Raw genomic sequence first — 20,730 nt, 5'->3', positions numbered from 1 at the left:
ACTTTGTATACAGCAACGCCTGTTCTTAAAGCGCTATATAAATTAAGTTGAGTTGAGAAGTTACAGACCAGACCAATAAATCATAACATCCTGTATATAAATGAAGGTATAGAAATTAAATGTTTTATACAAGTCATTGAGTAATCTTAAAAAAAATAATTGATAACCATCCGCAGTTGCAGCCCACCTAAAAAGATTTTTCAAACATGAAAGACACCACAAAATTTTAATAAATGGTGGAATATTAACTAACGAGACAAAATTTAGCTAAACTAAATAGCAGCAGAATAGCCTCGATGTTCGATTTTGGATGATGATCACGTTTATCAGAAAAACGTTTCATAACTAAACGAAGTGCAATTTCTGGAGAAATTGCGTGGGAATGCTGAAAGCGGAATGCTAAGATTTGAATGCATGTGGAATGTTTATGAAGTATATTGAGAGATAAATTATGAAATGATGACCTCCTGGTTACTGGACAATGCACTCTACCAACTGTGCCAACGGGCAGTATCAAGTGGGCGTGGAAAACGACACTTAGAAATAGTTAAATGTCTATCCCATTGAAAATGAATGGGGAAAAGTTGATATTTAACATTAAATTGTACTGTAAGTAATGTGGAATCAGACGATATATATACACGGGGAGGCGTGAATTTTTGAAGCAAGTTGAAATTTGAACAATGTAAATCGGAAGAATTATGTTGGAGTTGTTACATGGCAAAACAGTGTGGAGAATAAACATGTGGAAATGCTTCATTCCACAATTATGCACAAAAAAAATCCACAGAAAACTTCCATTGAACTGCAAATCACTCAATCATCACAGCTCGTCTCATTCGTAACTCAAATTTCAGTCATCATTGTGAAAGTTTCCCTCATGTCTTTGCAACACAAAGTTAAATCCAGATCTAAGAGGGAAAAAAAAAAAAAAAAAAAAAGATCTTGTGAAAGATGAAGTGACACTGCTTTTTTTTTTCAGCGTTTGTAATTTGCCCTCTTGAGGGAAGCCGCAGCAGCCATTTGGGGTTCACATGACATCAGTTTGGCTAAACGCAATGACATCATGGTGGAGGACAAGGTTCTGCGCAGCAGAAAGTGGAGCTCACTGGGCGACATTAATAGCGCTTGCTGGTTTGGTTACAAGGCGTCCGTTTCCTTCCAGAAAGTCGACATCACACAACACCGAAACCGCACGGCGTGACTTGAAAGCTTTACTTCCATTCGGATAAATAAACGGCAACACTGCTAAATACAGAACAAGTAATTGTCAACAGCATTTCTGTTCTCAGTTGTCTGCAAACGATTGGCAAGGATATTTAAATGTGACCCCCATTTCAGCCTGGCAACTGTGCCGTCGGTCCAGTCAGCTGTGACGCCAAACATCTGCAGTTATACGAAGTTCATGCCAAAGTTGGAAAAGGATAATAACAGTAACAAACAGATGGGTCCGTGTACTTTTCGGCCATTCGTTTTTCCTTCTGAAGCAAGGACACGGAAATAGGGAAACAAACCGATTTCCGTTTTTTTTTTTTTGTCGTCTCCCGTTTTTGTTGAAATAAAAATGAAAAACGGGAAACGAGCCTTATCCGATGTTCTATTATGTGTTTATTTAGCACAAATCGGGAAATGAAATGTGGCCATTTTTCGCAAGCTGGTTTCTCCTTGACCGGAAGCCGTTCATCTTTTGCGACACGTCACAAGCTGCTGCTGCCGTGGAAGCTTGCTGCCCCCTAGTGTCTATTACGAGGCCTATGACAGACTGAACTGAGAGCCATCTTCGGACATTTCTCTCCGAAAGTCCTCTTATAGGGCCAAATTGGCTACACGGATGTGTAGCGATTTCACTAGACGTCATGCCGTTATTTTTCATTTCCACTATCAAGTTGTGATAGCCATCTAAAGCCATGTTTGGAGGCCCCGAAAAAAAGGCGCAAACAGGGACCTCGAAATAGACACTAGGGGGCAGCAAGCTTCCACTGCAGCAGCAGCAGTGACGCGCCGCAAAAGATGAACGGCTTCCGGGTCAAGGAGAAACCAGCTTGCGAAAAACGGCCACATTTCATTTCCCGATTTGTGCTAAATAAACACATAATAGAACATCGGATAAAGCTCGTTTCCCGTTTTTCATTTTAATTTTTATTTCAACAAAAACGGGAGACGACTCGTTTCCCGTTATTTGTTCATATACATCAAAACAAAAAACGGAAATCGGTTTGTTTCCCGTTTTCCGTGTCCTTGCTTCAGAAGGAAAAACGAATGGCAGAAAAGTACACGGACCCAGATGGAGTATTATCCAAATCTTTTCTAGAGTGCGTTCTGTTTTAATGTAGCTCAGCAAGGGTGCATGATTAGGATTTGATCACACTTCATGCCAAATTGCCGATTTAGTCCTTTTAATTATACAGCCGACGAGCACTGCAATCGTTCATTGATGGTGACCGGCTTCAAAATGAAGCAATAATTTTGGCTTGGAAATGAACTCACGTGGTTACGCTTCAGTAGATAACTTCTTGATCCCTGAGGAAATTCTGGATTTGTTTCTAAATTTCTCTCATCTTCTCCTTCAAGCCATGACCAGGAAATCCCAGTGGGGGGTCCTGCTGGCCCTCCTGTGCACCGTGTCGCACTGCGGCTTTGCGACCAAAGTGGATTCCGCGGCCCCTGAGCAAGCGTTTACTTTCAGCCACGTGTACAACATCGACGTTCCGGGCGGGTACGGTTGCAAACTGGAGCCTTTGTCAAGCCAGGATCAAAAAGGTCGTAAGAATCATTTAACTCGTAGAAAAAAAAATGACAAGCATGCGATATGAAGTGGTGTTTTTTTTTTCCCATATGTTGTAGGTCTGCAGATGGAGACCACAAAGAGCGGAGAGAACGACATCATCTTCAGGCACAACATCAGGTTGCAGTCGCCCAAATGTGACTGTGGGGAGTCTGAGATCTTCAAGTCTCTCCTATACCGAGTGAATGGCTTAGAAGAGGAAGTCAACTATCTGAAGAGTCACTGTGCTCAGGGATGCTGCGGCAATGGAGGTGTAGCAGGTCGGCTCCACAACGGACAGAATTTCATAGAAAGGATGGCCTCAAGAACATATTTGATCATCAATGGACTAACCTACAGGGCTCAGCAACCTTTACTGTCAAAACAACCATTTTAGGCCAAATGAATTACTAAAAATCTGTCTGGAACCGCAAAACATATAAAGATTGTGATGAAGGAAACAGAAGGCCACCAGTTCAGGGTGTGCCCCGCCTACTGGTATAGGCTCCAGCACCCCCGCGACCCTTGTGAGGAGTATGCAGTTAGGAAAAGATGGATGGAAACAGTGTGTTAGTGTTGGTCTATTGTACTAAGGTCCCAAGAGCTAATTATAGGTGCAGCATAACTGAAAAATATGCAGCATTCATTCTTTCATTCATTCATTCATTCTTCTTTAGTCTTCCATTTTTTTTTAAATTGTTTTGTTGTTGTAATTTTTCATACTTTGTTTTTATACATTTTTTAAAAATACTTTGCTGCGGTTGCCTGTATGTCAAATTTCTGACATATTTGGCAATTTTATGGACATGGTAATTTTCTGCCTTTTTTCATCCTTTTTTTTTTCTTTTTTAAATTTTGTGGAAATATTTTTGACATTTTTTTCCTGCCTTTTTTTCTATCGATTTTCTGACATTTTTTGGCAATTTTGTGGTAATTTTATGATAATTTTTGGGATTTCTCATTTTGTTTCTGGAGATTTTATAGTTACTTTTTAGATATTTTATTTTCGGCCTTTTGAAAATACATTTTCAAGATATTTTATGGTAATGTTTTTTGCCTTCTTTCGTGTTTGGACATTTTATGGTTACTTTTTGAATGTTTTATTTTCTGACCTGTTTTTTAAATAACACTTTCTGACTTTTTGGCAATTTCATGGACATTTTATGTTCAATTTCTGTTTTTCCTCTTACTTTTTGGACATTTTATGGTCACTTTTTTTTGACATTTTTAGTTAATTTTTAAGATATTTCCATGCTGCGTGGACGGCAAATGCGAGTGCTTCCCGCACTACACTGGCGACGACTGCAGCATCCGCATTTCATCTCTCTTTTTCAAACAATTAAAAAATTTGGACTATTATATTTTTTATATTCGATTTATTTTATTATATTTTTATGATTTTATATTATTTTAATACTTTAAAATATATTTATTTATTATATTTTTATAGTATACTGTTATAGTTTTAAATATTTAATTAGTAATTTTTAACTCAATAATTAATAATCAAAATAATTCATTTCAATAATATCCATCCATCCATTTTCTTGACCTCTTATTCCTCACAAGGGTCGCGGGGGATGCTGGAGCCTATCTCAGGAAGCGGGGTGCACCCTGGACTGGTTGCCAGCCAATTTCAGTCATTTCAATAATATTTTATCTAAAAAATAAATATGTAAAAAAAAATATTAATTTCTCCTAACTTTTTTTAGAGATCCACAGGGAGCCAAAAGAGAGGGACTAAAGAGCGACCCCTAGACTAAGCTAATAGTAATACAGTAACCCCCGTTATTCACTGAGTATAGTCGTGCTGCTAATAGTGAAAAACTGAGTTACTAATAGTCAGAATGTTCACTATGCACTTGATATTGGCTGCACAGGTGTGGACACAAGCTGCAGCGGCCATGGCGCCTACCAGCAGGACACGTGCCGCTGCTTCTGTTACCCAGGATGGGAAGGCCCGGACTGCTCCGTGTCGTCCTGCCCGGACGAGTGCAACGACAACGGCCGCTGCGTGGACCGCAAGTGCGTCTGCCATCAGGGCTACACGGGCGAAGACTGCGGCGAGCCGATGTGCCCCGACAACTGCAACGACAAGGGCCACTGCGTGGACGGCAAATGCGAGTGCTTCCCGCACTTCACTGGCGACGACTGCAGCGTCCGCAAGTGTCCCGACGACTGCAACCGCAACGGCCTTTGTTTTGACGGCCAGTGCGTTTGTGACCTGGGCTTTTACGGGGAGGACTGCTCCTTAGGTAAGATATAGTTTCTTGGCTTTGGCCATAATAAATATATTTGGAAATAAATAAATTGGTATAATAAACATATTTGCAAGTGGTCTAGCTCGACTTACTTTCGATTGTAACCATTTTTATTGGTTGTTTGGCTAACCAATAAAATTGATATGCCAATAATAACCACCCGTAGAATTATTATTTTTTTTAACCAGTCTATTTTAACTCATTCACTCCCAGCCATTTTCATAGAAGCAGTTCCGTTCGCTCCCGGCTGTTTTACTGGATTTTGACTGATTTTATGTTTCTATCTGTTTCCGTTTTGCAGCAATTAGCATTAGAAGAGAGCTAAGTTTCATCAGTTTTCACAAATCTATTTAAAATTGTAAGTAATTGAGCTTTTTTTCTACATGGCCCTGGTTGATCTCCTTTGCTCTGCTGCCACCTGCTGGCCGTTTGTGTAATAAATACCATTTCTGCAACCGTTCTTTGCAGTTGAGAGGCTGCATCAAAGCCTTCTGTATGCTCTAGCATAAAAAAACAAACAAACCCCCCCCGTATAAATACGTCTTTGGGACACTTAGAACATTAAAAAACGTATTTATATGTTATTGGGAGTAAATGAGTTGAGAGTATAGGACTCACCATGTCTTTGACATGCACAAATGCAGACGTTGCATTGCTCATTTAGAATGAAATAGTCCAGTTCAATCACAATATTGTGTTTTCCTATTGGGGGGACTCCCAACAACTCTCATTTCAAGGTATTCTTGGAACGGTAATGTGTTCAATTTGCTTCCAGACTTTTTGTGCTTACCCTACTAAAAAGAGACCACCTTCGGTTTTCACTCCGTGTTGATACTGTAACGATGAGAACCACGCCTTAACCTTGACCAAGTGGGAGGTTCTTGTTGGAGATGATGGTGTGGGCGTAACTAAAATTGTCCTTGTCTGTACGTTGAGGGACAATCACAACTTGAAATTGTGTAAGTGTCATGATATTTAACTCATTCACTCCCAGCCATTTTCATGTTTCGCAATCCCGTTCGCTCCCGGCTGTTTTACTGGATTTTGACTGATTTTGCAAGGCCCACAGGATATTGTGTTTTATGGCTATAAAAGCATGGAACCTATCAAAAGAAAGATTAAAGTCTCTTCTTTCATCAGGAAAAAAAGGATGTTTCTATCTGTTTCCGTTTTGCAGCAGTTAGCATTAGAAGAGAGCTAAGTTTAATCAGTTTTCACAAATCTATTTAAAATTGTAAGTAATTGAGCTTTTTTTCTAGATGGCTCTGGTTGATCTCCTTTGCTCTGCTGCCACCTGCTGGCCGTTTGTGTAATAACTACCATTTCTGCAACCGTTCTTTGCAGTTGAGAGGCTGCATCAAAGCCTTCTGTATGCTCTAGCATTAAAAAAAACCAAAACAAAAACGTATAAATACGTCTTTGGGACACTTAGAACATTTAAAAAAAACGTATTCATACGTTATTGGGAGCAAATGAGTTAAAGTCAATGTCTGTAGTTTTACCACCAACTGTGTGACAGTGGCCTTTAAAATTGACCACTTCTTTGGTATTCAAAGCATGTAGCCAATATTTATTTTATATAGCAGCTGATGGATGGGACGTCAGCATTGACTGCATACAATTTGACCTTCAAATGTCTCAAGGCATTAGGTCACAGGAAACGAGGAAGAAAGAAAAAAGGCAACCTCAATTGAACAACACCTTAGCTGCTAAATGTGTGGTTCCCCAAATTCCTATCGCCTCAGGATTGGAGTGGAAATTGCATACTGTTGCAATTTAAGTTTGACGCGAGCAGAGCGAGAACCAGCTGCTCGTCGGTACACCGCACACGGAGAGTTGAATTCGTAATTTCAGCTTGGTTTCAGTTTCTAAAAAGATCTCCAAGATAAGGATGCGGTACGGTGGCAGGTAATTTCCCTCCAAATTCAAATGTGTTCTTTTCTGCGGTGTGGGGGGGAGAAAAACATTATTTAAAGTAATTTGCAAACTGTGTAGGCATTCCGTGGCACTTTTTGCGCTACATTTATTCCTTACCTTTATCCACAAATGATTTCTTGCCTGCGGAGCATGACTCCTTCACTCTTAACAGTAGCATGAGTGTCAGCTATATCAATTGTGGTACTGGCTGTCACAGCTCACCTGTTTTTTGGGTTTGGTCATGTGACGTTCGCAAACTGAGCCCTTAGGCTATGTGATGTCATTTTCAGTTGAAAACCTCGTGTCCTTGTTCCACATTGTTGTCATATTTATGAATGAAATAGATGACATCGACCACACATGTCCGTAAGAGTGCCCAACAAATCCACCAAAACCGCATTACACCACCTGCGCCACTAAACAGACCTGGCTTTTGCGAGTCAAAAATGTACTTTTTTGTCACCAAATTGCCAGATTCACCAGGGCCATGACAGCTATGGTCATCTACCAAATCCACAAACACACTAAACTAGACTTGCCCTGGCACAAAAATGAAGTCGTGCCCGTTTTTATGCCTCAGTGCACAGGTGCCAGTCTACCAAAATAGAACCCTAAGGGGCATATTCACTAAAGGTTTGCACCGCCTTTGCACGGCGCTAAACGGTAAAAATGGAGCAATCCGGGAGCGCCGAATTCACTAAACAATGTGCAGATGGGGAAATCCGTCACTAAATGCGCTGCCAACCAGATTGCGTTCCGGTGCCCGGTGTTATTTGCACGTATGTAAAATTGGTAATTTGCATACATTTGAGGCAAAATATGTCCACCCCAGTGCGAATGAGAAAGAGAGAGAGAGAGAGAGTTTTTTTTCCATGTTGGTTTCGGACACATAACGTAACCCGGGCTGATCGTTAATGGCGGGGAGGCATTTTACGATAATTTTTACGTGCCAGATGCATACTGTACACCCACGCCAACCTCTGAAAATATATTTTCAAAAAACGATCGCACCAATAATTTGTACTTTATGAATGAATGATGTCGCTGTCGTCCTCTCTGCTCTGTACAGCTTAATGGCGCTCTAAACGCTTCCACTCGGTCCAACCTCGCTTTCTGATAATGTCATCTTTCGCGCAACTGTTACTATGACAACCATGTTCTTGGCGTAAATCCGTTGCCATGTGTGGTAAATCAGGCGCAAATTTGCTCCCAGCTGTCAGAATTTGTGGACGTGTTTGCACCGCTATATGATTAGAGCAATATCCTTAGTGAATAGATGGGTAACTGGGCGCAATTGTGGTGCAATATTTCGCGCTATTAACGGACGCAGCGCATTCTTAGTGAATATGCCCCTAAGTGTCAAAATGGCCGCCCTATGAGATTCATAAAAAGAGTTGGATTTTGCTGCGTAATTCACATTCCACAAATGCAAATTTGACTTGACCTCCTCTGTAAGAGAACAGTCTAAAAAGACAATTATAACAGAAATGAGATGTACTTCATACAAAGGACATAAAGATACGAGTCCTTTTTTTTTTTTTTTTGTGCTTCGCGACAGTAGATTGACCATGATTTTTTTTTTCATTTCATAATTTACGTTTAGAAAAATTGTTCCAGTTTAATTTAATGTATTTTTTTTGCCAAGTTGTTGAGAAATGTTATTTGAGGACAAAGAGCAGCGAGTAACGATTAGCTGCGAAAGGACGAAAACTGCTGAAAACTGTGTGGTACTGTAAAATTCCTGTCTTATGTCAACTATACAACACAGATACTTTCCTTTTGCATAAAAAAAAAAAAAGGATCAGGTTTCTGCGTGCAAAGCATTATTTATTTAAATCTAAATATTCATCGACTGACGACTATTAATCCACCGCAGAGGTTGCCTCATCCGTGGAAAGCCTAACGGCATCTTTGCTGCGACTGGCCGTCTGCCGTGTCTTGGCCGCTGTGTTGTTACGGTACACCGCCGTAGTTGCATACCTTCTTATTCACCCTCTTGACATCACTTGTTCCATCACCTCCGATGAAGAGCGTTGCATTCGCGTAGCGTGGCAGCCGCACAGTGTCCTCTCCACCTCCAGATCAGTGCGGAGAGATGTTGAGAAAATGTCATGATCATTTTATAGTGATAGACCGATATGGTTTTTTCAAGGCCGATACCGATACAGATTATTTGTCGTCAAGTCGGCCGATAACCGATATTTCAAGCCGATATTCGTTTGCAGTAAAATGGGGGGGAATTCTTTCAAACTATATATAATTTCTCACTGAGTAACAAATTCATGTGAATGTAGCTCATTTGGGGTTTTTGTTAGGGTTCGTAAAAACGTTTCAAAAAGATTTTCGCGGTGAAAAATTGTGTGAATATGTTCCAAATGTATATTCGACAAATGAAAACTGACTGCGAACATCTTACAAATCCTGATGAAAACCCCAAATTCGCTACGTTCTCAAGTATTCCCTGCTCAGTGAGCTTTATCGGCCTTCAGATTCAAAAAATGGCCGATGCCGATATTTGTCAAAATGCCAAATATCGGCGCCGATAATCGGCCCGGCCAATTATCGGTCTATCCCTATTTATGACATATGAATTTGTAAATAGTATAAGATGCATCCATTTTCTATAGACACTTCCAGGTGACGTCACTACTTAGCTCCCGCAGCGCCTCCCAGGGGGCAAACATCCCATAACAAATGAATGTAGAGAGCTTGATTTTCGGCGAGCGTTTTCATTAAATGGTGGGAAATATGTCAAGTGTCACAAAAAACGTCCCGAGTAGGACACTACATTACTGTGAATCATTGAAACCAGTCGTTTGTTAGCCTCTAGCTACAAAAAAATGGAGTTTGTTGGAGGGCAAAGTGGAAGTGGAAGCCTAAGGTATGTTGTTTTTGGTTGAAACAATACGTCGATCACTACTTTCATGGTGTAAATCAGAGGTGTCCAAACTACGGCCCGGGGGCCATTTGCGGCCCGCCGTCCATTTTTTAGTGGCACGCGACATATGCTAAAAATGGCATTTGACTCAGTTCAAATAAAATAAAAAAAATGTTTGGAGTTGGTCAAAGTAAGAAGGGAGGGTATCGAAAAACAGGTGCCATTAAAGGTTATTTTAGTTAATTAAATCTAACGAAAATACTGAAAATAAAATTAAAAAAATGTTAACGAAATAAAATAAAAACAAACTTGCTTTTAAAAAAAAAAAGAAAACTAACTGAAACTACATTTTATGTTTACAAAACTAACTAAAATAAAACTAGCTATAATTATTGCAAAAATGTCCTTTGTTTTTGTCTTTGGTAATTATTTTAATGCACCAGCCTTTGGAGATGATCTTAAATGTGATTTTTAGTAGATTGATTTTGATATAACCTGGAATAATGACGTCGCGCCCATGGTGTTTTTTTAAATATTGCGCACAAGTAATACACATTAAAAAAAAAAAAAAAAAAAAAAAAACCTAATACCGAAACTAACTAAACTAAAACTAAGCATTTATTAAAGAACAAAAACTAATGAAAACTAACAGACCCACCCTGAAAACTAATTAAAACTAAATAAATTTAAAAACAAAACAAAACTCAAAACGATATAAAAACTAAAATGAAAATTCCAAAACTATAATACCCTATTGCCATATTACAAATAAATTGGTTTAATTACTGTCGGACACTACATTACTGCGAATCCTTGAAACCAGTCGTTTGTTAGCCGCTAGCTACAAAAAAAACATGGAGTTTTTTGGAGGGCAAAGTAGAAGTGGAAGCCTAAGGTATGTTGTTTTTGGTTGAAACAGTACTACTTTCACGGTATTAATTGGCATTCATGAAATCGTTTGTCTCCGTTTGTGTCGTCTTGCTGTATATCGAAGTCTTCGAGCTATCTTAGCTTGCTAGCTGCTAACAAACAGACCGCACGTCATTTACTACACATTCCTCAGCAGAAATCAAGCCCGACTTAAAGTGTTAATTGTAATAATCGTGTTAAATCGTTAACTTTTTGTTCAAAATGACTTGAATACTTCTGAAAAAAAAAAAGCATGATTGTTTCACTAAAGATAATATGGCTCATTCATCACGTCTGCCTCGAATTTACATTCAGAGGTTAATGTTATGACCAGCTGTATATGAAAACGAGAAAAACTACCTGATTTGAAATGATCTGAGCAGTTGCGTCGTAGTCGCGCTAGCCATCGTGCTCGTCTTTCACTCCTCACTATCTTCGGTCTGGTTTAGAATCGCTGCCGGCAGCCGAAAAAATGATCTCATCTCTGTTTGCGCTATTAGAGCATCCGTCGGCCGCGCACAAGTTCACCATGGTATTGGTCGCTGATTGATCAAATGTTTGACCGATTTTCTAGCTCACACTGATTGTTTTCCAATTCACTCGCATTGACGCCCTGCCCTCCGCCACAAGGGGCGCACTTCAACGTGACGTCACACTGGAAGGGTCTGTATAGCGCTTGTCCTCGTTAGCGTCCCGTGAGTTACAGCCTATCCCAACTGACCTCATCCTAAAAATAAAAATCAAAACAAAACAAAAAAAGGCAAAACATAAACGGTAACATTTCTACATCTACAGTATGTGTTCATGTAGCTCAGCAAGGAAAAACTGAGTCACTAAAACGGCTAATGAATTAGTTTCATTGGCACTGAAGTAAGACAAAAACAAAACAGACATATAGCATTAGCTCTGTTAGCATTTGTTAGCATCTGTTAGCATCTGTTAGCTACAGCATCAATTATGAAGCATACTTACTGCTAAAGTTACCCCAGACAGCAGAAAAAGCTCAATACTAAACACACTCTTTCAAAATAGTCGCTTTTTAGTCACTAAGTACCTTGAAAAATAAATGTCACATCACAGTGCTTACATCTTGACACCATGACTACTCTCCTTTCACCTGTCTGTCCACAAATGTGCCTGATAAAATAACCCCCAAACAAAGTACATAAATACAAATGATAGAGAAGAAAAAATAAATAAAATGATAAAAAAAAGATTCACAAAATATGTTACCACAAATATTATGGACAGCACAGGACATATTCTTTTTTTTCCAGACAGTTGGATGACATCTAAAAACAAAATGGTGGATAGTGGCTTGTCGCTAATGCTAACTTATTTTATACCCAACAAAACATGTCAGGACATGGTCAAGTGAAATGTCCTTCGGGTTTCTTCTTTAAAAATACCTAATAAGCGTTATATAAAGAATAAAATAATGTCCATATTTCTACATTTTTCAGTTCTTAGTCCTCAAGGTCTGAGGTTGGTCCAGGCAACTGACGTCTCCCTCCTGGTGCAGTGGTCCCCAGTTTCTGGAGCTGACTATTATGTTTTAACCTATCATCCTCGAGGTCAGCGGAGCGCCTTGAAGCAGGTAACATTTTCACTGAGATTTAGATTTATCGCAAATATTTATTTTCTTCTTCTTCTTTTTGTATTTTTGGACAAAAGTGTATTTCACAGTTTAATGTATTTTGATAGTGTCAAGGTCACAATGATGAGTTATATTTGAAAACTATTTGATTTTTTTTTATCCACATTAGAAAGAGCCATGATTCCAATTGGAAGATATTCGATTTCATACATTTGTGCCACTTGTGTCATTTGAACTAAAGTGTGTAAATTGAGCCTAATGAAAAAACAAAACAAAACAGAATGTAGACGGCATCTACATTCATTTGACGCTCATTTTTGTCTCACCAATTTACCTCCAAGGTTCGTGTTCCCAGCGAGGAAACCTCCTATCTCATCACAGGCCTGACTTCTGGACTTACCTACTTTGTGGAAGTCCACGCTGTGATCAGAGACATCCAAAGTGTAGCAGAAGAGATCGAAGCTACCACAGGTGAGGCTGCGACCTATCCGGAAACAACCTAGATCCATTCTGAAGATGGCCAGTGATCTGATCTGATCTTTGTTCTAGTATACCACGAAACACCAATAGGTTTTGGATTAGTAGAATATAAAACATCCATACTGATAAGAAGCCTACGAACAGAGCTGGACGGCTTTATATGGTGATTACAATAGAAGATGTGTCTGCATGGAAAGTCAGTACCTCTTAAGCTTATGTCCTTTATTTCGGTGCTAATGCCTGAAAGTGTTTCATCAAGATCTGGTTTGTTAACCATTGCATTTTAAAGGTAATTGCTCGGAAATGGCTGCACGGATGTGTTTAATGTGAATTGGACTGATGTGGCAGGAGACGGATGTGTGCAGAAGGAGATTGTGCGAGCCTAACGTGTGGTTACTCTTTGTCATGGAAAACTCAAGGCTGAGCACGGTGTTCCCCGTAACATACCATCGTCTGGCTTCTGACTGCGCAAGAACTGGTAGCCAGCTGGAATTCAGACAATGACGTAGGTCAGACATTGTTTAAGGCAGAGGTGTTAAACATGTTTTCATCAGTAGCCATATTGTTGTTATGTATGGCTGGTCATAACCTCTTGAATTTATAAGGGCGTAACAGTTCCCCCAAAGTCAAATTTCAGTGTGTAACTGGGTTGTTATTGTAAGTTCACGCGGGTGCTCACTCTATGACGTCATCAGGTGCGGACCCACCCCCCGCACTGCCCATGCGGACTAAACACACACCCACTGTCTCTGAGACTTTCATGCACGTAGAATAGTGATAAAAGTAGCCTTTATCAATAAACATTCTGTCCAAATGAATTCAAAGCAGTCAATTTTCCTTCACAATTGCAATGCCAAAGTGCAATTGCAATTGGCCGTCTTAAATTATCAGTTTCCGGTAGCTGACGTGTAAACTACAAGTAAAATTTCTGCGCTGTTGAATCCAACTGAGCGAATGGTGTCGTGGTTAACTTGCTTACCCTGTAACCAGAAGGTTCAGGGTTTGTGTCCCACTAAGGTTTTTTTTTTTCTTTCCTCCACTACGATTTCTTGTGGCAAGTGTCATGTTTGGGATCACGCCAGGGTTAAGTTGAGTTCATGACCTGTTAAGTTTGGGTTCACGACCGTGAGGTCGTGTCTGTTATGTACTGATGTAACAAGTATCTGTTTTGAACTGATGTAACCATCATCTGGTTTCAACTGGAAAAACGCTATGTGATGTTTCAACTGGTTTTATGCTATGTGATGCCATGAGCTTTGTGATGTCAATCTTTAATCCTTTACTTAGTCACAACCAATCAGATCGATTCACTGTCTGTAGTAGCGTTCTGAGAAGTGTTTGTGTTTGTCGGATTATTACTTCTGTTACCACTGTCCTCTGTGCAACTCTCTTTGTTTCTCGTCTAGTCAAGTTTGTTCCACGCCTCTCGATGTGAATAAATAAAAATCTTATTTGTGTCTGTGCTTTGGGATCCAACTTCCAGCTCATGACAGCAAGGAGCCGTTTTGTTTGAAATTTTTGAAAAGAATTGAACAGCCATCCAATTTCCACATTGAAAGAAGACAGAGTTGTACTGCAAAGACTTATTGGGCAACATAGGAGTGCTCGAACGCAGCGCTCCAGAGTTTTGTGGGCGGTGTGTGCAGCAAAATTCCGCCAAAATTACTTTCTGTTGTCAGTCTCCAACTGGAGTCACTGATATGCTATACAGCATGTCACACGCAGACAGTTTGTTATAATCTCTGGATCAGTAACTCATTTGCTCCCAATAACGTGTAAATACGTTTTTTTAAATGTTCTAAGTGTCCCAAAGACGTATTTATACGTTTTATTATTATATTTTTTTTATGCTAGAGCATACAGAAGGCTTTGATGCAGCCTCTCAACTGCAAAGAACGGTTGCAGAAATGGTAGTTATTACACAAACGGCCAGCAGGTGGCAGCAGAGCAAAGGAGATCAACCAGGGCCATGTAGAAAAAAAAGCTCAATTACTTACAATTTTAAATAGATTTGTGAAAACTGATGAAACTTAGCTCTCTTCTAATGCTAATTGCTGCAAAACGGAAACAGATAGAAACATGCTTTTTTTTCCTGATGAAAGAAGAGACTTTTATCTTTCTTTTGATAGGTTCCATGCTTTTATAGCAATCGAACACAATATTCTGTGGGCCTTGCAAAATCAGTCAAAATCCAGTAAAACAGCCGGGAACGAACGGGATTGCTTCTGTGAAAATGGCGGCGAGTGAATGAGGTAACGTCTACCTTCAATTCACCTTTGTTGCTTTCCAGGTGTCTCATCAATCAACGATATCCGAGTCCTTGACCGGACAGACGTCTCAATCCAGGTGGACTGGAGCAACCCGCAAGCGGAGGTGGATCACTTCAGACTCACGCATACTGACCCATCAGGACAGGAGGAGGAGCTGAATGTACAGAGAAGCCAAGAGGCGCGAACCAAACACACCATCGTGGGTGAGCGTCCACAGATATTATTGAGCCAAATTTGATGTGAAAGTGTGCTGATGAGAAGATTTGTCCAGCAGGTCTGTATCCGGGAACAGAGTACTTGATCGCAGTGCAGGCCATCAGAGGACCGATGGAGGGGAACTCTTCCTCAGTCACGGGTTCCACAGGTCAGTGTCAACCTGCATTTTTTTTTGTTCATGGCCAACTGAAATTGATAAAGATGGTGAACCGCTCGTGATGATATCAGCTTTTAAATGGGCTGCTACCAACCTTGTAAAAGCTAACAGCCCCGAAATGAATAGGAAAACCCAAATCTTGTTGCACACGGTGACATACGATACAACCCTCCATGCGTGGCCAATGATAACAGAACAATTACGGAATACAGTCCTGCCAGTGAGCGCTACAATTATGGGTTAATGACGTATAAGGCTGGAATTTACAACCTCATCATGCTAATGGTGAGTGCGGTCATGGAGGGGGAAATGCGATATGATTGGTGTAACGACTACAAGATGCTTGTTGATTGTTAAGGGGGCCTGTCCAGCAGTGCATCCATCTGGGGATTGAGCTACGCGATTGGTTTGGACTGCTTTTAGATATTTTGTATTTAATATAATGGATATTTATATGTATTAGTCATAGACCAGTTTTTGTCAAGATTATTAGTAGTCAAGGAAACAATAACCGATATTTCAAACCTATATTCATTTATAGTCCATCCATCCATTTTATTGATGGCTTATTCCTCACAAGGGTCGCGGGGGTGCTGGAGCCTATCTCAGCTGGCTTTGGGCAGTAGGCGGGGGACGCCCTGGACTGGTTGCCAGCCAATCGCAGGGCACACAGAGACGAACAATCATCCACACTCACAAGCACACCTAGGGACAATTTGGAGCGCCCAATTAACCTGCCATGCATGTCTTTGGAATGTGGGAGGAGACCGGAGTACCCGGAGAAGACCCACGCAGGCACGGGGAGAACATGCAAACTCCACCCAGGAAGGTCGGAGCCTGGACTCGAACCCGAGTCCTCAGAACTGGGAGGCGGATGTGCTAACCACTTAACCACCCATCATTTAGTAAAACTGAAAATATTAAAATATTAGCGTCAAAAAAAAAAAAAAAAGATATTTTATATATATATATATTAGGGGTGTGAATTGCCTAGTACCTGACGATTCGATTCGTATCACGATTCACAGGTCACGATTCGATTCGATACCGATTAATCCCGATACGAATTTATAAGTCGATTGTTGCGATTTTTTTCATTCAAATTTAGAAAATACTAATCAGTAAGCTTGTAGAGTGATTTATATGAAAATGTATTATTTATTTATCTGAAATTTCAGTCTTATAGAGGTTGTAATCTGTTTCATGTTTGAACAACAATAAAATAAAATATTAAGGCTTAATGTTCCGTTCATATAACATTCTTCCATGCTCAAGGTGTGAATCCTAAAAAAAAATAAAATAAAAAAATAAAATAAAAATAAAAATCGATTCTGCCGATTATTGAATCGATTCGAGAATCGCGCGATGTAGTATCGCGATATATCGCCGAATCGATTTCTTTAACACCCCTAATATATATATATGTGTGTGTATGTGTGTGTGTGTGTGTGTATATATATATATATATATATATATATATATATATATATATATTTATTTATTTATTTATTTTTTTTATTTTAAACAAAGTTTAAAAATTCCAGGGAGCTTCCAGGGTCATCAGCCATCAGCATGTCTTAAGCTAAATTAAAAACCCCACTGTGTTTGACCTTGTTTGGCCAAATAATATTTTTTTTTCCTCTCCCTGAGTTCTGCTTCCTCATTTCTTCAAACTACCGCAACTTCTTTACCTCTTGTCTTAGTCCCAGTCACTCATCAGTTCAGATTTAGTCATGCGGTTGATGGCTCTGTCCTCTAAATCCCGAGCCAGCCAATGAAACGGTTTTTCGTTATCACCTCTCTCCTTTTGAAACGCCGTGCTAATTTTTCCTCTCATCACCTGCTCATGTGATGATTATGAATATGCTTGGAAAATCGCTAATCTACACCAGGCAGACGGCAGCTCTCGTTAGTCCTTTATTTGAGGTGCTGCGTGAAAGGGCTTTTGGCCATAATTGAAGAAAATCGGCTCTGCTTGCCTTTGGAGATGTTCATTGGTACATCACAGACATGCACCTTTTTTCTGCTCATGCTTGTTGTAGGGAGGCCAGATTGACTGATTTCGGTGGCGAAAATTCACGACCAAAAGGAAGGAAATGTAGAATATAACCAGCAATGAGAACAACACGCAATCATAATTATACTCTGGCAATTTTTTTTTTTAATCTGCTTGTTAGGTATCTCTTAGCTGGAAATGACTCACGGTGTTGAAAATGTTGTGTTGAGAATTTAAGAAGTGAAATGAAGACCAGAGTGATGGAGCATACAGACACTTTCCAACTTCAAGGCCTTGGAGATTTAGACGTAAGAGTGGTTGGTCATTAGCTCTGTGGAAACATGAAAAAAAAATGCATCAGGTTTAAAAAAAAAAAATCCTAAAACTTGACCCTATAAAGCCATATATATATCTTATTAAATACAAGACATTCTGAGCCCTTTATTTCATGAGTATAATATTTTTTCCCCATTAAAACCCCGACGCATGACATCTGGCACATGCATTCCACGGATAATCCATTAGAGGGCAGTATCACCCAGCTGATGGCTTTTACAGCAACCGTGAAAGATCGCCCCAAGGTGAGACACCTAATACTTATTAATCGTGGGAAACTTTCTTTCTGATTTTTGGAAATACAAATATGTTTTATTTATCTGTTTATGATCATATTTTTGATAGTTGTAAATGTACGAATTTAAAGCATTGTGACCGGATGCATCAAATATGGCACAAATCGAAAGTCATATGTGGAAATTGATTTTTTTAAATAACAGTTTTTGTTCGAAAGGTCCATTGAACACTAGTTACAAAGATTCTGAATTTTTGTCTCATATATTTCATGGTTCAGGCTTTATAGGGTTAAAAAAATGCTTTCCATATGGAATGTATTGGGACATACACCTATATTAAGAATTTTTATCAATCAATTCCCCTAGAATCAATTTTTTTTGTTTGTATTAAACCAAGATGTTCTGCACAATCTTTCCAAGAATCTTAAATTTCTGTATCTGGTCAACAGCCAATCAGATAAATTCAGTCCTGTTAACCACATGTCTAGCCACAACCAATCAGATCGATTCGCCGTCTATATAAGCCTGTCTGAGAAGCGTGTTTTATGTCGGATTATTACCTCCGTTCCTCTGTGCACCTCCACAGCCCAAGTTAGCTTAGCGTCTCGTGATTCTCGATACATTCTCGTTGTTTCTCGTCTAGTCGAGTTTGTTCTCCGCCTCTCGACGTTATGCGAATGAAGAGTTAATCTCTTATTTGTGTCTGCGTTTTTGGGATCCAACCTCAGAACATAAACTTAAACAGCGGTTACAACGGAACCGCTCGGCCTGAAAAAGTCCTATGGAGACGCTAACATCCAGCGACAAAAAAAATGTGGCTTTGTTGTGGGACCGGTCCGGTGGAAAAGCGCCATCTTCTGTTTGGAATTTGCTACTGTGTCAAATATGTCAAAAGTAGAAAACTGTGCTAAATGAGCCCCACAAAGCAATCACTGGATAATTGAGAAAAAATGTCTGAATCAGCAACTGTTGCAGAACAAAATTGTGGCCGTTAGAGAGGTGTGTGTGTATGAAACATCATCTCAGGCTTGGCAATTTTTTTAGGATAACAGTGCTAGAAAATAGAACAAGGCTTAGCGCTGCAGCTGCTCCTTATTCACATTCAATGAATTCACCAGGCCCGTGTAACCAGAAGCAGATGGACTTGGTAAAGGAAGCAAAACATGTTGTCTTGGTATTATGGGGGTGAGGGGGGCACCTTATATGGTCCCATGAGGTGTAATCTGTCCGTGAGGCTTATCAGTCAGAGGTTGTATTATGTGGTGGCCCTCTGCAGGAAAAATCACAAGCCAAAATGTACAAGGGCGGGTTGAAGAATAACACGCACCGAATCGACATGTCTGCTCCGCATTATTTGCATTTGGTTTGCTTTGGATGGAATATAAATGTGGGTTTGTTCTATTTGTAGAAATAATCGTGCCTTCTGCTGCTAAAACCTTTTATGCACTACTTGCTTTTCCCCCCAAATATACGGTAAAATTGGAGGCAAAAAAATCTCGACCCCTAGTTCAACTCTTCAAATGCGGTTCTGGAGCTAATGGCTCGCTGTGGGTTTCCCAAAAAATAAAATTATAGAAAAAAAAATAATAATAATAAAAAAAAAAATAAAAAAAAATAAAAAAAAAATAATATATATATATATATATATATATATATATATATATATATATATATATATATATATATTTATTTATTTATTTTTTAGATAAAATATTCTTTAAATGAATTAATTATTTATATTTTAAAAAAAATATTATTAAATATTCAAAAATGGTCAGATTTCAAATTTTGGAGTTGTCAGAAAAAGAGATGAAAGGTAGATTAAAAAGTTTAAATAAATAAATAAATAAATAAATAATGTCCAAAAAGTGACCATAAATTGTCCAAAAAGGAAGAGAAAAAGCAGAAAATTACCATAAAATGTACATGAAATTGCCACAAATGTCACATTAAAAAAAAAAGAAAAACGGCAGAAATAAATGTGAAAAGTAGCTATAAAATGTCCAAAAAACAAAAGAAAAAAAATCCCAAAAATGAGTATAAAATGCAGACAAAATTGCCAAAAAAAAGGTCAGAAAATTTCTTTCTTTAAAAAGCAGAAAAGAAAATATTTAAAAAGCTACTATAAAATGTCAAAAAACAAACGAAGAAATCCTAAAAATTACCATAAAATATGCACAAATGGCCAAAAAAAGTCAGAAAATTGATCTATGAAAAGGCAGAAAGAATGTACCAAAAATTAGCCATTAAATGTCTAATAATGGAGAAAGGCAGGAAATTATTACGTACATAATATTGCCAAAAATGTCAGAAATTTGGCTGAAAGGTAGAAAAGTTTAAAAGTGTATGTTAACGAAGTATCAAAAATTACAAAAACAAACAACAACAAAAAAAAAAACGAAAGGTAGAAAAAAATGAATCTCTACTTATTGGATGCTCCATATTTTTGTGTTATAGTTCAGCTCTAATTGGCCCTCAGTACATTCGACTAACACAAACACAAAATGTCTCCTTTGACAGTAAAGGTTACTAACCCCTGTCTTACAGTATGTTTACCACTATTGATTTGTATTTACCATAATGGCGCTGAAGTAAACTCAACTTTACCACTTGAGGGGGATTCTTGCAGCAAATTAAACGTTTCACATAGCGCAAAGATTAGATTAAAAATAGCTTCAGGCTGTGATGTGTGTTTCAGACCATCAAGCGGCAA

At 39.0% G+C, this 20,730-nt stretch overlaps 1 protein-coding gene across 3 annotated transcripts in view; it reads left to right on the top strand.

The window, feature by feature from the left end:
* Positions 1 to 20,730, top strand: part of tnn (tenascin N) — a 57,785-nt gene that overhangs the window by 14,881 nt on the left and 22,174 nt on the right. For 2 of the 3 annotated variants that reach the window (XM_077514796.1, XM_077514783.1), the window contains exons 2-8: positions 2,572 to 2,760; positions 2,845 to 3,045; positions 4,645 to 5,019; positions 12,193 to 12,326; positions 12,668 to 12,797; positions 15,097 to 15,279; positions 15,351 to 15,440. In XM_077514796.1, the coding sequence (XP_077370922.1) occupies positions 2,574 to 2,760; positions 2,845 to 3,045; positions 4,645 to 5,019; positions 12,193 to 12,326; positions 12,668 to 12,797; positions 15,097 to 15,279; positions 15,351 to 15,440 (1,300 nt within the window). In that variant the 5' untranslated portion in view covers positions 2,572 to 2,573. The remainder of the gene's footprint in view (positions 1 to 2,571; positions 2,761 to 2,844; positions 3,046 to 4,644; positions 5,020 to 12,192; positions 12,327 to 12,667; positions 12,798 to 15,096; positions 15,280 to 15,350; positions 15,441 to 20,730) is intronic. The other variant, XM_077514788.1, reaches the window with a different exon arrangement.

Source organism: Festucalex cinctus, chromosome 1 (genome assembly GCF_051991245.1).
Source record: "Festucalex cinctus isolate MCC-2025b chromosome 1, RoL_Fcin_1.0, whole genome shotgun sequence".
Classification (NCBI taxonomy): domain Eukaryota; kingdom Metazoa; phylum Chordata; class Actinopteri; order Syngnathiformes; family Syngnathidae; genus Festucalex; species Festucalex cinctus.
The sequence above is the reverse complement of the archived record's forward strand: the minus strand, read 5'-3'. Positions and strand labels throughout refer to the sequence as shown.